A 16,277-nucleotide genomic window follows, 5' to 3' on the forward strand; every position below is an offset into this window, starting at 1 on the left:
TCTCTCTCTCTCTCTCTCTCTCTCTCTCTCTCTCTCTCTCTCTCTCTCTCTCTCTCTCTCTCCACTCTCCTCCCTTGCCGTTCTTTTTTCCTCAAAAAGAGGAACACGCATAAGCCATGTATTTTTAGCGCTTTCGTTTGCTGGCCGCGCGATGTCGAAAGCAAAAGTCGCAAAGAGGAGAAGGGGCGATCGACGATGTGGGACAAATTCTCGCGGATGAGCTCATACGCTCGATAACGTCTTTCGGGGGAGAGAGGAAATCGATCGAGTTTCCTTTTTTCTTTTTTTCCTCGATCGCCTTGATCTCCTTTAGTATCGTTTAGCTACGATCTCGTCGAATCGTCGGAATTTTTACCAAGAATAATCCGATTACATAGAAAAACTGCTTCGCTTCGATGTCACGGCGACAACCATAATTTAACGCGTACTCGTAGTCTGCGAATTTTCATTTGCCCGGTTGGTCAGAATTTTCGAAATCCGCATAAATCTCTCGAAAGAGGTTAGCGCCTTTGTTGAACTTGAACTCGGCGAAGAGATTGCACGTACGGTACGGTATCGCGAGAGAAATCGAGACCAGTATTCGATGTTCGGCAAGGATATTATATTCGTCGAGAAGAGCGAAACAATATCCGTGACGAATCTACGATTTCTCTTGGTTCGTCAACCGTGTATTTCCGCGTGACTGTGTCTGTAGCTCAACGTATTTTATCTTTCATTATTTTTAATGACATCACCCGAGCCGCATTCGAACAGACGTATGCCAGGGTGAAGGGTACGTTTCGCGTTTGTCAGCTTCTGTTTTTAGCGATGATCGTTGCTTAAAATAGCCGTTGATTTCAGCAACAAGTATACACAACGCGAGGATAACGTTCGCTGCAATGACTTTTCCAAAGGGCTCTGTCCGTAAGAACGGAAAGTCAACTTCCAATTATCGAATGAAAGTGCAACTGCACGCCATTTACCGCGCGTGCAGTTGCATAAACGTGGCTTGATCGGTTGCTCGAGAATCCCAGTTTTAAGGGTTGAAAGCTATAGTTTAAACGTGCACGTGTACGGTGCTCGCGTCGATCATTCTTGTTACCATCGATCGGTTTCGGTGGCACGCACCTCGCGATCAAATCAAAACGGATCCGTCGATCAGACCAATTGGCCGCGGTCGTCACGATCACTCACCATTAAAAACGACGGATCGTATGTTTGCACGCGCGATTGTTTGTTAATTAGTTTCTAATGAGCGTTCAGAGGGCATGAGGTAAGATCGCATGCTACGAGGCGGGTTGCTTGTCAAGCGAATTAGAGAAATCATGGCATGCGAGTCGACCATGCGAGCAGTGGCAGTTTATACCTCCATTTGAGTACAATACATCGTATACGTACTATCGTCATCATCGCCTAATTTAATCAAAATTTCTACCACTCTATTTCCATTTCATTTCTTTAGAATATTAATGCAAGTCGAAACTTTTTTTTCGTTGTCTTGTCGTTTGTTCGTCCTCGAATTAACCATATAATAAATCTACTCGTACGTGATCCAATTGAGGTCGAGCGTAAGGTAGGTTTTTTTTTATCGCACCGCACTCGCAAGGCTGAATCGCGACGCGACTCGTCGAGTGGCAACCTTTTCGGTCAACGCTCGTTTCTCGGAACAAGAAATCGTCTATAGGTATCGCGTCTCTAAATAGAATCTATGCGGCTTTCGAGATGTAGCGTTAAGCTTAACGGATTTCGTTGTCGTAATTTATGGCCACTTTATGTAAATAGCGTTCGCGCAAATTAAGTCACTTCTGCGGCGATGGTATAATAACAGTCTTCGAAATCGTTACGAGAAACAGCTGTCTCTTTTAATTCGCAATTATTACGCGAAAATAGCAAAACATCCGCTCTATTCGAAAGAATCTTCTTCTACGAAAAAGCTTTCTGCATTCTACGCGGTGCAGTTTATACTCGACGAGTCTTCCGTGTCGAAACTTTGCTTATTTACGATACTCTTTTCAACGTTTTCGCGCTTAAAGAATACGCATTTATTTGCAAGAGTGGTTCCAGGATACGTTGTAGCGCGCCATCGGTAGTTGTCAGTTCGCGGTGGTGTTTTTGACAAATACGCGTAACTTTAGCGTTCAAAGGTTCTCAATTCCGCGTGTGTATACGTATACAGGGTGTCCCAAAAGTCGGGGAGGAGCCGGAAATGGGGGGTAGCTGAGACGATTCTGAACAACAATTTCCTTTGCAAAAATGTCGGATGGGGCTTCGTTAAGGAGATATTAAGCGAAAACCCCGACCAATCAGAGCGCGCGTAGACCGTTGGAGCGGCCGCGGTAGCGAAGGGTATGCGCTGGGCGGCCGCGCTTGTACGCGAACAAGTGACTCGACGTGCATCGAAGGACGTTGACGCTGCCGCCTAGCGCGTAGCCTTTGCTACCGCGGCCGCTCGAACGGTCTACGCGCGTTCTGATTGGTCGGGGTTTTCGCCTAATATCTCCTTAACGAAGCCCCATCCGACATTTTTGCAAAGGAAATTGTTGTTCAGAATCGTCTCAGCTACCCCCCATTTCCGGCTCCTCCCCGACTTTTGGGACACCCTGTATATAGCTCGTTGACGCTGCGAGCTAACCGTGACTGTCACGTGCCACAATCATAGATAAACGTTAAACGCAAAGTGCATACATGTACACGGTCCACATCATACAATTTCCAAGACGTTGCGAATGCTCATCGACGATAATTGCTACGCGTTTCCGAGTGAGAACGCACCTGCGTGTAATGTGCCTGAAAAAAATGATGCACCTTACGTTTCGCACGCATCGATCGAACGATTCAAACACCTGCGCGACCTTCGATAAAAAATGAAATCCGATTACCCGGAAGCGAAGCCGACGTCGATGTATTACGCGTTTCAAGAGCCTGGATCGAATTTGTCTTTCATTCGCAATTACAGCCTCGTAATATGACCGGTCGCGGCATGGCGTGGTATCTCGGAGCTCGCAAGCCGATTATTATAGATCGACCCAATTGGATTGACAGGTAACACCGATTTTTTTGTCAGGAAATCGTCGTTTCTCATCAATTCGCGATGCAACGTGCAATTTTCCTGAACAATCGTGCAGTCGGCTCAGGAGATGGACGACTAAGGTGTTGAGATGTTACGAAGTATACAGCAATCGAGAGAGCGTGTCGGATGTACTGTATTGTTAGACCACGGCGTAAAAAGGCAAGACATCAACACAGATCGGCTAAAAAAATCCGATATCCATTGCAAAGATATACAAATTCGCACGTAAGTTTCCAAAAGGACTTTTACTTCAAGGAGGAGAGAGTTTATTCGAGAAGAAAAGACGGAGCGGAAAGGTTGTCCGGACCGGAGATGGCGGGCACGGTTGAAACAGCCTTGAACCGACTCGCGACGCCCGATAACGTCATCGTGTACTATTAGTACGAGTTACCACATAACGCTTTAAACGCGACACGCCATCGCCACATCGCGCGTCGCTTCGGTACATATATACGTACATCGCGCATCGGTTCGGTGTGACAGATTTTCCAACGATTCGCTCGTCGAGGTAACTTACTGTTTTTTACAAACACAAAACGTTCAGGATGAAACAGATTACGCTATTACCTTTACTTCTGTAGTGTCCGCGCCTCCCATACTCAACAATAAGGAGTCAAATAATAACACGAAACGTAGGGTACGGGATTGGTCGCGTAGATAAAGCGGTCGACTGTGGATCCGAGAATCGTGGGTTCTCGAATCTCCGTGCTTTATTTTTCGTATAGACTTCTACATATGGGGGCTCGTCCGGGGTGGGGGGTTACAGCGGCAACTACGCCGAAGAGGACCGGCCAGTGACGATGAGTGACGATGAACAACAATGACAAACGAACGACGGTGTCGTGTTGACGGTGGAGCGGGCAGCAGCAGTGAGGCGTCGAGAGAAAAAGAGAGAGGGGAGTACACTCCAGGGAAGGGGCAACTTGAGGTGTTGTCGGAGTGGGACTCCCAAAAAGAGGAGAAACGGCGAAAGAGAGAGGGCGCGCACTGCTGTTGAGACGCAAAAATCGAAAGACGGACATTCGAGGGCGAATGTCAATTCAGGATGGCCGAGTGTAGTGTTCGCGCCTCCCGTACCCAACAATAAGGACTCAAATAAGAACACGAAACGTAGGGTACGGGATTAGTCGCGTAGGTAAAGCGGTCGACTGTGAATCCGAGGATCGTGGGTTCGAATCCCCGTGCCTTATTTTTCGTATAGACTTCTACACTTCTTTCGTAACTCCGTTTTGAGTTTGAAAATAACGAAGCATACAGCTGTCGCTTTTTGATATCGTTCTATATCTATACATTTATATCGAATCACGAATCACGTTCTCTCGACTATCGAATATCGTTCAACTCTTTCCTACGGAACCGCGAAGCAACACGCACGTTTGTTTCCCTAGCGTTCTCGAAGATCGTCTGTCTATCCTCATCGAGATTAGCAGTGACACCTATAAATTTCAGCGAAACAGCGTGAGTTTGATCGTTGGAAAGTCGTTTATACTTGGTAGCCACCAGTGACGCAACGATTTAATAGGTTGCAGACCAACGATGACCTTGACCTCGCTCCCACCTCCACTCTTTCTCAACGTACTCGTTGTTCGTCCACCCAGACATTTTACTACTCCGTTCTCTTGCTTTCAATTTAAACGGATATAGCGTTCTGTTATTCGCTCTACGAACTGACCGCAATCGTTACGAATCCCATGAGAAATTCTACTCGAACGAATGCGTAACACGCGAAACGTAATCGTTTAAAAACAATTGCGAACGCAAAGATTCAGACGGCGCTGCTCGTTATCTCGACCCAACAGGCTTCTTTTGATTTATTCGCGTGGTATAGGCAAACGGTTCGGTCGGTTCGTTGGCCTGTTTCTCGATCTCGATCATCGAGTAATCGTTTACGCGCGGAGCTCCGCAGTACCGTCTACCGTGGCGAAGACGGTGCCAAAATGTACGTTGGTTAGTCGGTCTGTGGTGTTGCCGTTTAGTTAGCCAACTTGTCCGACAACCTCTCCCACTCGTCGAAAAGAACGTTTTCAGCCAGTCACCGTTGCCGACTTTTAGATCAATTTTAAACCGCAACGGCATCGATTTCTGTCTTCCTCGTCTTACGTGGAACAATGCCACGTTTATCTCTACCCTGCAACGAAATTGCTACTATTTCAACTTGGATCCGATTCCTTCGGTTACAATAACCGCGATATCAGAGTTAAGCGTAACTTTCGCGATCCTCTGATTACTCCGTGTACCGTCACGTCGTTTTTGGTTTGGACGCAAACGTGCATTTCGTTCGCGGCGAAAATATATATGCGTATATACATGTTTCGTGTTGGTGACAGCGACGGCCGTGGCCCTGAAAGCTGCATTCTGAACCGATCTTTCCAGTTTGTCCCACGCGACGCACGCCGATCGTGGGCAACATCTTTATCGCGCGTAAACCGCGAATCGATGTTATCGTTCGAAGCGCAAAGCGGTATTCGCGGTAAGCTCGTAATTGTTTTTTCATCGTCGAATGAATGCTCGCCGGATCGAGTTTGTTCTCGCGTACAGAGAAATAAAAGATACAAGAACAAAAATCTCGGTTTCTGGAAAAGAAAATAAAACAAAGCGTGGCGCGACACTCGCGACGAAGATAAACTTGAAAGGAATCGCGAATGTCGCTACTTGACGAAACGAATCGGAATAGGTATCGATCGCAAAAAAGTCAAGTTGTACGAGATGGTTTTTTGTTCGGCGACCAGGTGAAAAACCATTTGAATGCAACTCGAAATTCTACGGTTCGGCGAGACGGGGATGAATGAATGGAAACCGTGAAAAGCGGAACAATTCGGTTGCGTTAAAAAGGCTGCAAGGTCGTGGAGACGTTAACGCGCGTGATGTAACGTGGCATCGAGATCAACCTCGTTGATTATTCGTTATGTTTTTCGAGAATATCGTTTGCATGGTCGTTCGGTAAACCGTCTGGTATCGACGCGGTGCGCCGACAATGTAAGGTTTAAGGTTTATCGAGTAACGAGTAGCCAGTAGCGAAGAAAGGTTCGTAGAGTTCACGAAAGGGGGACAAACGAGCGGTTTACCTTTCGAACTAGAACGACTCGCGAGCGCGATTAATTGGCGTTTAACGCTGCGTGCACGCGCCCTGTTAGAATTCATACTCGCAATCGGAGAAACAAACACTTCGGTCTGTCGTAATTTCGTCGGTTAGCATATTACGTCGAGCCAGCGTTATCTTATCTTCGGCGTAAAATTAATCCGTCGTTTCGCGATTCTGTCACGATCAGACAAGCGTATTTCCATTTTCAGGTGACGCGGTCCGTGTACGGGTACCGGTCCAAAGTAAACTCGGTTTCGGAGCGAGAGCCGAATCTCGTAAAAAGGAACGAATACCTTTGATCTCGGCGATGTGTGCGTCGTATTCGCTTTTGGTGCGCACGTACTCGATTCTGCCGGGGTTATGAAAGCTTCGTGTGCGATACTCGGCGTACCACTCGGACGGGATTCGATCATCCGGTCCCAGATGCTGTTGGGGGCTGCTGGTCCGCCTTTGCGATAGACTCTCCTCCGAGGGGAATCTGGTAAAGGAAGTGACCGAACTGGACTTGCTCCCGTGACTGAACGCACCGTGACTGTGGCTCTGATAAGCCGAATCCTCGAGGGCGTGTTCCTCGCTTGGCGTCCTGCTGGACTCGGTGAGGACACGATGGTGATGAGCGAGGCCGGTGGTACCGGGACCGATTTCTCGGACGCTCTTTCTCACGGTGATCTTCTCGAATTTCACCACCTTCGCGCCGTTCAATTCACCCTCCTCCACCAATCTCTCGAAACTCTCCTCGAAGGATGAATCGCTGGTCCTGGACGAGGGCCTAGGGTCCGCGATCGATCGAAACCGAGCGACGCGTCGCTTGGCATCGATCTCCTCGAATAGGTCTTCGGTGCTCCGGTGCTCGGTGGCTCCGCCGGACCACACCTGCTCGAAGAAGCTAACTCTGTCCCGGAGTCGACCACCACGTGGTGTTCTCGGGCTGTCGCCCGCGCCGGTAGGACTCTCGCTCTTCGGTGGCGTCGACATACCTGAAGTAGTCGCGCTCCGTTCTCTCTGCCAACGATCGGATCCAGTCCTTATCTATTCTCTCGAACGCGTTAAGAAATTCATGCCGATGTACCCGCTGCACCCGTCCGTTTCCGGCTCGCGCTGTTTTCACGGTCGAGCTACGCTCGTGGACACCTGTTCTCCGCTCACCACACCCTACGGGCACCACCACCACCGCGTACATCGGCTCGTTGCGCCTCACGAAAACTCGTCGGTCGACGCCAACGTAAAACAGAAACAAACGATTCGTTTTTTCGCGCTCGTGTTCTCGCTAGATTTTACTCAGGCAAGCGTCTAGCGTGCGATTACGTTCAACCAACGACGCGCGCAGGCATATCAGCCGTTCGCGACTATGTACGATACGCGTCTACCGCTCACGGAATGCACTCTGGCCGTCCGCGCCGGTTCGATATCGGTGCCTCTCTTCCCGACCTCTCGCCGGGTCCCCACCTCGTTCCGCCATGCGGTGCCCTCCGTGCCCCCCTATTCCCCCGATCCACCCACTAGCCGTGGCCGCGAGCCGCATTGCACGATCACGAGGACGATCGCAAATCGCAACGACCGACGACAAGGACAAGGATCAACGACGTTCACGTCTCCAGCGAACCGTGCTATGCGCCGCTGCTAACGCTGACGCTGACGCGGACGTTTCCACGTCGCGGTCGTCATCGTCTACCAAGCTCTGCCGCGTCATATCTCTTTCTCTCTCTCTCTCCCTCTCGCTCTTACTTCATAACCTTCCTGATGGGAACACTCCGGCCGATCGATGCTATTATCCTGCGTCCTTCTCCGCCGGCCGGTTAAATGTCACTTCGCGCGGCGCTGCGGCGCCACGTCGGTGACGCGTCGCGCCGGCGCCAGCGTCGCTTCGTTTTGAAACGCGCGCCGTTTCCTTCACGGTCTTGGATCGTTTCGCGTTACACCGGCGTGTTTCCGGTTACGAATATCAGCCAATGTTCTCGTGAAACATTTTTTTCGAAAAATGATTTTCTTTTTTCCTCTTAATCGGACGGTACCACGTATAATATGCGTGTGAAATACTTTGATGTCCAACTGGAAGAATTCGGGATCCAGGGCGAGTTTGAATGTTCGTGAAAGAAAATGATAGAATGTCGATACATCGAAATGCGTGTACAAAATTCGAGACTGCGCGTTGCACGTCGTACGGTGGAAAAATCGTCGATAGCGAGTAGATATCTGCATGGCTCGTCGCTTGCCAATAAAAGAGATTTGGCAGTTCCGCGGACGATCATCGGCGATTATCGTTTCGCGTGGATTGGTCGCGATTATTAGTCGACGTCAAGGTTTCCAGATCAACGCGTATACAAAAATAATATTTTCGCCCGGAAGCATACGTATATCTATACAGCTCGACACGTATCGTAACGAGTAGGGATTACATTAATTCTACGATAAGCTTTTTAACAAATGTACTATATATTGGAATCGTATCGCTTTATCTATGAAAACAAGCACGCATTTAACAAAGGACTTTTAATCGATTTATTGGCCGATAAAGTAATTGTATTTGTAAATTAGTTCGAAAACAATTTTAACTTAACGTCCTTTAAAAACAGCAAACAAATCTAACTTAATTACGGATTACAACGATACGAACGCGTAATCGGCTCTCAAATTTGGAGGTCGTCAACTTTTATGTACCGAAGTAAAAAAAAAAAAGTTAACGATTGCAATTATGATCGTACCACGGCAGGTGGTCGTCACATCTATTTATAAATAGACGAGCCACGGTCTTCTATTTCTCTTACGCGATGCAGCGGATAAATGCGCGAGTCACAAGATCGCGCAGACCACCTACGTGCAATTCCCTGATTTGTGATCAACGCACGTGGAATATCGCGTATCATGTTTTGCCAATTTCCACGCGAGTTACGTTCTAAATAGAATTCCCGATAGTTCAATTATGTCGTTCAAAGTTTTACCGAATGACGGCCGATGAGAGGCTTACTTTTCAATTGTAAAAGGTTTTGTTTTACGACGAATCTATCGTATCGAATATCCCGATGGTTATAAATTATCGCACTAGGAACGTTATTTTATCGTGACTGTTTTCGTAACGTTACGCTCGGAAAACAAATTTTCTTTATCTCGCCGGAAGAGTATCTCGCAAGGAATAGAGCAGAAATATCGTTTGCAATTTAAATATCCTTCCACCGACGGAACAAGTAATTTGTAATTAGTAATTACGTAAATTTGTTTGCGAAACACTCCTGCGGCACATTCGATACGCGCATAAATTTTTTAAATAAATACAGTCGGATGTGGATACATGCGAAGAAAAGAACGGCCGCTCGTTCTAAAATCATCGGCGTTTCCCTCGAGTCGAGTGCAAGGAACTGATATTCAATTCAGGTGAACGAAACGGGTTCACTCGAGCTTCGGTTTGAATCGTAGGCGTAGAACTGATTTCATTGACTTGGCGGTTGCCAAAAGTATCGCGTAACCGTCAACGGAAACGTCGGCTTCTGATGCGTCGCGTCGGATGATCGTCACCGTCGATGTTTGTCTCGATCCGCGGAGTTTCTTGGCACTCGATGTAACAGAAAGTTAATTTTCGTACGATGTTGGTTTTCACTAAACGGTACTCACTCTGAAGCTGGTGTATCGTAGCCTGGTACTCGGCGAGTTTTTCGTCGACGTAATCCTGACTCTGGTTGGCTATTATTTCCGCGGTGCTAGGACCACTGGCATCCTCTTCCGATTGCGAGTGATCCAGTGGCACCCCGACGTATTCGTAATCGCCGGGTCTGTACGGCGAGATCATATATTCCGGCGGTCCGCAGCTTCGTAGCTCTACCAAAGGCGACGTTGCGCCACTTTCCATTGGACTTTGCTAAAATTCGAACAAAAACATTAGTAACCATTTTGTTTGCATCCGATCGGGCAGCGCAACCACGCCCATAGGTTTCTGCGAAACGTGTCGCTGATTTAATCGGGTTTACAAATTATCACGGTGCGATTGCACCTGGCGCGTGTATTACGGAAACGGCCGTTGAAACTCGCCACAAAGCGTCGCGTTCCGCGTTCTTTGTTTCGTGACTCGAAAGAATTTCGACATTACCAATCGACAATGAGAATACTCGAAACGTCGAGTCTTTCGCTGCCACGTTCGTCGATTCTAATTTCACTCGTTCTCGATGTCGGCGAGCATCATTCGACACGCAACGCTTTCCGAACTGCAAATCATTTCGAGCTGTGATTACGTTTCGAGACATCCGTCGCGTCGTGTCCGGTGCTCGTCTTTGTATTCCGGCGTAGTTTTTGGTTAAAAACGAATAGCCTAGCAGATTAGTAGATTAGATATTGGTGTTCGAGAGCTACGTACCCGAGTCGGTATGAAGGGCCTGGGTGGCTGAGTTCCCACCGGAATCGGTGACGGCCATCTGGGCCTTGGACACTGGATGTAGCCGGTCGGCGATCCAAACACTGGCGACATTCCTGGCGAAATCGGCATCCCGATCGGTACCGGGCTCATCGGATGCATCATTCCAGAGTACGTCAGAGGGGACGTAGGATGAGCATGACGAACCGGAGTGCTCGGTCCCCTAGGACGTTGCACATGCGGTGAACTCGAAGGGCTGTACGGCAACGGCGACGGCGATGGCGACGGAGGTTGTAAATGACCGGGCACGTTCGGTCTGCCGGTCCAACTACCTCCTGGCCCGTGTTTCCCATGGGGTTTCGACGGCGGTTGCGACATCTCGGTCTATTTCGAAACCGATTGCCGATCGCCTAGCATCGCTGCAACGGAGGCAACGTCTCGTTCATTGTTTTGCTCGGTTCGAGAGGATCGATAACGCGATCGGCCGCGTTGAGAGGAGACGAGTTGTTCGCGTTGGTTGATTTTCGAGCATTTAGTTGAAAGATTCGCGTGTTCCAGCGTAAAGAGCAGACCATCTGTCGAATCGTTATTTCCGAGAGAGCCGAAGCGTCTTGGACGGCTAACGAGCTCTGGGTCGCGCAGTGGCAGTGAGTAGGCAGATTGGAATGGGCAGTCGGCCAAAAGTCTCTCGAAATAAGCGCTTGGATTGTCTGCTTTTCCGCTGACTTGGGCACGTTTGCGTGTGAAAAATGTGTAACGGACAAATCGTGTGGCGCCGTGCGTGACACGTTACGCGATGCGAGGACATGGAAATAGGAACGAAAGAAGAAGTGAAATGAAACGATTTTACGATACTTTTCTCGGTTCTTATCGGCTAGTTCGTGTGCTGTTCGACAGCATACCGAGTACCGCGTCCGAGCTGAAATAAAGCTAGATATAAAAGAAATTACGTTTAATCGCCTGGAAAGTTTCTCGAAACGGGCGCATGGGAACGGTAGCGTTCGACGATACTCTAAGCGCTACGTAAATATTAATCGATATGTAAATCGGTAAAAAATTTAAATAAACGTTCCAGCTGACTCGATATGGTAAATTTTCTTGGATAATCGAAAGATACTAAATGGCCTTACCGTTCCCAGACGTCATGGCAAACGATAATTCTGTCGAGAACCCAAAATGCAAACGTCAGCGCTAAAAATAATACATCGCGTTATCTTTTGTTCGGATCTGTTAATTTCGAGCGCGAAGAGAACATATCTCGTAGTTTCTTTGGAAATACAAGGAAGTTGGAAGAGTGCGGTTACACGGGTCGAAGGTCTAAAGATTTTTGGCTGGATGTCGAGTGTAGGCCGACTAAATATAGCGACAATTCTATTTCGGAGGGATTCGAGTCGTGCCCACAGACGCGTCCGACACGCCAGGTATATTTGCACCGACTGCGTCAGATATTTCGGAAAGTGACGCGAATATTAACACCTACGACTATCCTCGTGTTGGGACGCGTGTTTCTAATAAGTCTAGTGAGCGATTACGCGGGGGCGCATGGCGCCATTGTTGTTAGACGTAACGAAACGCGTCTTCGTCTTTGTTTTTCGTTGAATTCCGCTAACGATAAGAGACGGATATTAGGATTCAGTTTCGAAGCAACTCGGAGCATCTTCTTCGATAATGGAACTGTACTATATTCCATCCAAGATACGCGTCCATTTTGTTCTCGTTACGTTAAGTTCACGAGCGCCATTGCGAACGACAGTTCGACGGCTCGCGCGCGTTCGAGTTCGTTCCACCGATTTCGATAAAGCATCGAGAAGAATCGAGTACCCGGACTATTTATATCGCGAACGCCATTCGAGAACGATGGCGTACGAATTCAAACTTGAATTCCAGATATAAGCTTCTCCTAAAGAGAGACAAAGACATGGTAAATTCCTGATTATTTCAACACTTTGCGAAAAATGGTAAATTCCTGATTATTTCGACCCTTTGCGAAAAATGAAATGAATCGTAAATTACGTTTCGCGTTAAAGAACTTCTAAACGATTTCTCGATAGTAAGAATTAAAAAACTCGAACGAACGGTTGTTGCATCGGAAATGCAAAGAAATTGAAAAAAAAAAAAGTGTAATTGGTGCGTCGGCGGCGGCGTCGCTACACCGGATAAAATTACGTAGAACGACACGTGGATAAAATTGCCGATCGTATCGAAAAGGAACACGGGTTGTTCACGAGCGAACGGCTGTTAACGCGCTGGATCCTGGACCTCGGATGCTGCGGCCAAAAATAAGGTTACCGACGAATTAACCAACAGAAATAGTCTTCGTTCGGAATGAACATTCCTAACACAGTTTGCCCGTACCAATTTCAATGGGTTTCGATGGGCGATTATCGTTCAAATCCGCGACTAAATCTTCGTGATCGATATCGACGCGAGGCTAAAATCGAAGAGACGAGAGACCTTTGTACGGCCTCGTCGAGACGATTACGAGAGAACTGGACGTCGATGAATCGAGAAACAATACGAACGTCTTCGCGATCATCTCGCTAGATCGCATCGTCGAACGGTGATGGGTTCTGAAACGGTCGCATCGCGTTACGTCGCATTGATATCGGTATCGATGGGTACCTTATTTTGTTTCCTCGTCGATCACGTTTGCGGGAACTCGACCACTCGGCCAACGCCTATAAGCTTCGTTCGAAAAGTTTTTCGATCACGCGTCGACACCGGAATAAAATACAACGATACTGAAATTTTCGACGAGCGATGAAAATTGGAAGCGAAGTAACATAGAAAGTAACTAGAAGCGAAATAAAGCGGCGTGTTACGTTGAAAATCGAGTCAATCGATACAAATATTTTACGACGTCGAGTGGAAAAGAAACGGAATCCGGAATAAATAAATGAACGAGCGATAAAGCTAGAGCGATGAGATCCTGGAGATGGATAAGCTGTTTGACGAGTGAAAATTATAAAGAAAATAATACCGGAAGGACACGTCGAATCGAAACCACAGGAGATCGCTTGTTTTAAATATCCAGCAGATGCACACAGTCTGTTCCGGTGATCGAGAAGGGCGGTTCGATCGGGGTCGTTCAAGGCGCGACTCCTCGAGCTCTCATCAGGCACGGTTATTCGCCCCAACACTTCCTGCCTGGCCAGCGAGCGCGGCCCTCGGCGATCGAGGGATTATCGATCGTAGCGGAAAAATCGTGCGGCACGCGCAACGACGGATCCGTAGTTCGGTTGTTTCGTAGTCGGTCCACGACGAAGACCACGAAAAGACTGCCCGATCCGCTGGTTCATCGGTCCAGGACGCTTGCCGCGACATTTATATTTAACTTTGGCGTCGCTCGACTTTCGGCTTGAATTTACACTTGGTCGATTCTCGCCGGCGCGGCGTTCCCGTTCCCGTTCCACATTTCCTCGCCCCTTTTCCCGCGTTTTCGTTTCCGATGCGTTACCACCCTTGCCCCTTATCGTCCCTTTTCGTGGCCACCGAGTTACTTTCAACGCAAGAATCGAGAAGAAAAAAGAAATATGAAATTCTCTGCTACGCGTTACAAGTAACCGCTACTAAATCGATCGAATCGTTTCGTTTCGTTTAATTTATCAGAGACTGTTCCGCGATCCGATTGTTTGGGTCGAATATTATTTAATGATGTTCTATATGGTACACGGTGCAATGATCGCACCTCTCCGGGTGAAATTTCGAACGAGTGAAAGAGAGTTGGAACTGCTACCGAAAGTTGACAGCTGGTACCCGCGACGTTGACGATCGCCTTGACCTCTTTGTGTTTACAAGGGAAACCGTTCTCATCAATTTTCACCGAGAGATATTTCTTTTTATTTTGCTCGAAATATTTCTTTGATGTCGTTTCTGTTCGCGTTCGAGTTCCAAAATAGAACGTAACAATATTGAGTAATCGTTACTTTTCACGGGCGATATTCCGATAACGAAGATTGATCTTTTTTTAAACTTGACTTTTTTTTAAAGTTGTTCACGTCTCGACATACTCCAAAAATAATGTTTGGAATTTATGGAACGTTGATATCGATATCATTTTAATCGTGTAATCAACACCGGTGTTCCAGTCTTGCAATTAGACACGTTAACCGTGAGACGATAAGCGTGTTTCAGATCTCTGTTTAAAAATTGATTCGAAAGTGAAACGACGCGCCACCGTCGACGCCAACGCGACGCTCCTCCTAGAAACAAACCACGATAACGGAGATTCCTACCACATCCGAGGCGTCGTCACCGACGCGTCGCGGCCAGGCTAGGCGTCGGCAATACCGAGCCCGCGAAACATCGAAACGCTCTACTTGTAAGGTCGGTGATTCCGAGGAAGCGTGTTCGAGTGAAGCAGCGCTCGAGGTCGATAAGTAAGGTGAGCGTGGAAAGCCCGTTTTCGTAGCTGGTTTGCGATTCCATCGGACCTATCGGTGTCGTAAATGATCGTAACGGCGAGATTTTAACACTTTTAACAAATGGAACCCGAAACTTTACAATGATGCGATGGAACTCGAAATATTCGTGTCGGACTCAAAACTAAGATTATTTTCAAAGTTACCAAAGATTTTCAGGTAGTATCTATTTTCGGACGCTACTTCATAACATCTTATGTATTCTAAAAGATGGGATAGAAAAGATGAAACAACGTCCGAATGAAATTCTCCGTATTTCCAAGGTGAGTGTTCTACTTCGATGAGAAACTCGATACGGTGCACGGTGGTTCGGTGCTGTTTCTCTCGATAAAAATTTTCTTACCGAGCGCGCATCGTTGCAGCCACATCGGCATCGAGAGGCCGCAATAATTAACATCCGCCTACCGTTGTTCGTGATTTCTCTGATCGATCCCACAGCAGGGGCTCGATGTTAATTACGATCATTGCCAGCCGGTCCGTTCGAGATTTCCACTTACAGAACGGGACGATTGCGGTTCGTTGAAAGATTCGTGATTCGAGTTTTGTGAATTTGCGTTCAATTCGAACCGTTGTTATTCGCGAGACCAAGTGCATTTGAATCGTATAATAAATTTGGAAAGGAGACAAGTAAAAGTGGTAATCGACGGGTTCGTAAAACTTGGTGTCGTAGCTCGTGAACTACGCAATCGAGTCAACAATCAAGAACGATCCCCGCGATACGAGCAGCTCGTTGTAATTAATAATTAGCGGCGGGCCAGAAAATTAATCGTTGTTACGGTAAAAGCAATTAAATCATTCCCCGCGCGTTACTGCCGTGGATTTTCCGTAAAGCGGATCATCCAGCCTCTCGTTGATTTGCATACAACCACCGTTCGTTGATCGTTCCCTGTAAGCGATGACCGGAACTCGTGGAGAATTTTATACGAATAATAAATGTTGTTACGAGAAAGACAACGAAACGAGCAGAAATTGTCGAAAGATACGCGAGCGGAAAAAACCAAATACACGAGTTACACGCGTTACGTTTCTTATTCCGCTCCGCATCTCTTCTATTCTGGTACAGCTTTCGACTAGATTTCCTAGGCGCGATGACAAGTTCGGTTCGTGGGAAAATGGCCCGTTTCGTTGAAAGATTTTTTCCATGGAAGGATAAGTTTGGCGGCAATCAACGGAAATGGAAGAAAATACCTACACCGAAGGAAAGCCAGCTAGCCACCCAGTCAGCCATCTTTCGCGTCGTTTGCTCGACGTTCTGTTCGGTACGAGGAACGCTCAATTCTACGGTCCGACCGGAAAAACTCCGAACTAGGTAGCTAGAAGTTTATTTATGTTTTCAGTTTACCCGACTGTTACCAAAACTTGTCACGCAAAATCTTTTCACCTTAG

The 16,277-nt window shown here is 47.5% G+C and overlaps 2 protein-coding genes across 4 annotated transcripts in view; one reads left to right on the forward strand and one right to left on the reverse strand.

Moving 5' to 3' along the window:
* Positions 1-7,926, reverse strand: part of LOC128891331 (muscle-specific protein 300 kDa) — a 62,607-nt gene extending 54,681 nt beyond the window's left edge. For 2 of the 3 annotated variants that reach the window (XM_054150726.1, XM_054150725.1), the window contains exon 1: positions 6,425-7,926. In XM_054150726.1, the coding sequence (XP_054006701.1) occupies positions 6,425-7,106 (682 nt within the window). In that variant the 5' untranslated portion in view covers positions 7,107-7,926. The remainder of the gene's footprint in view (positions 1-6,424) is intronic. The other variant, XM_054150724.1, reaches the window with a different exon arrangement.
* Positions 1-16,277, forward strand: part of LOC128891351 (uncharacterized) — a 168,079-nt gene that overhangs the window by 996 nt on the left and 150,806 nt on the right. The gene's annotated exons all lie outside the window — the stretch shown is intronic.

Source organism: Hylaeus anthracinus, unplaced genomic scaffold (genome assembly GCF_026225885.1).
Source record: "Hylaeus anthracinus isolate JK02 unplaced genomic scaffold, UHH_iyHylAnth1.0_haploid 12001, whole genome shotgun sequence".
Taxonomy (NCBI): Eukaryota; Metazoa; Arthropoda; class Insecta; order Hymenoptera; family Colletidae; genus Hylaeus; species Hylaeus anthracinus.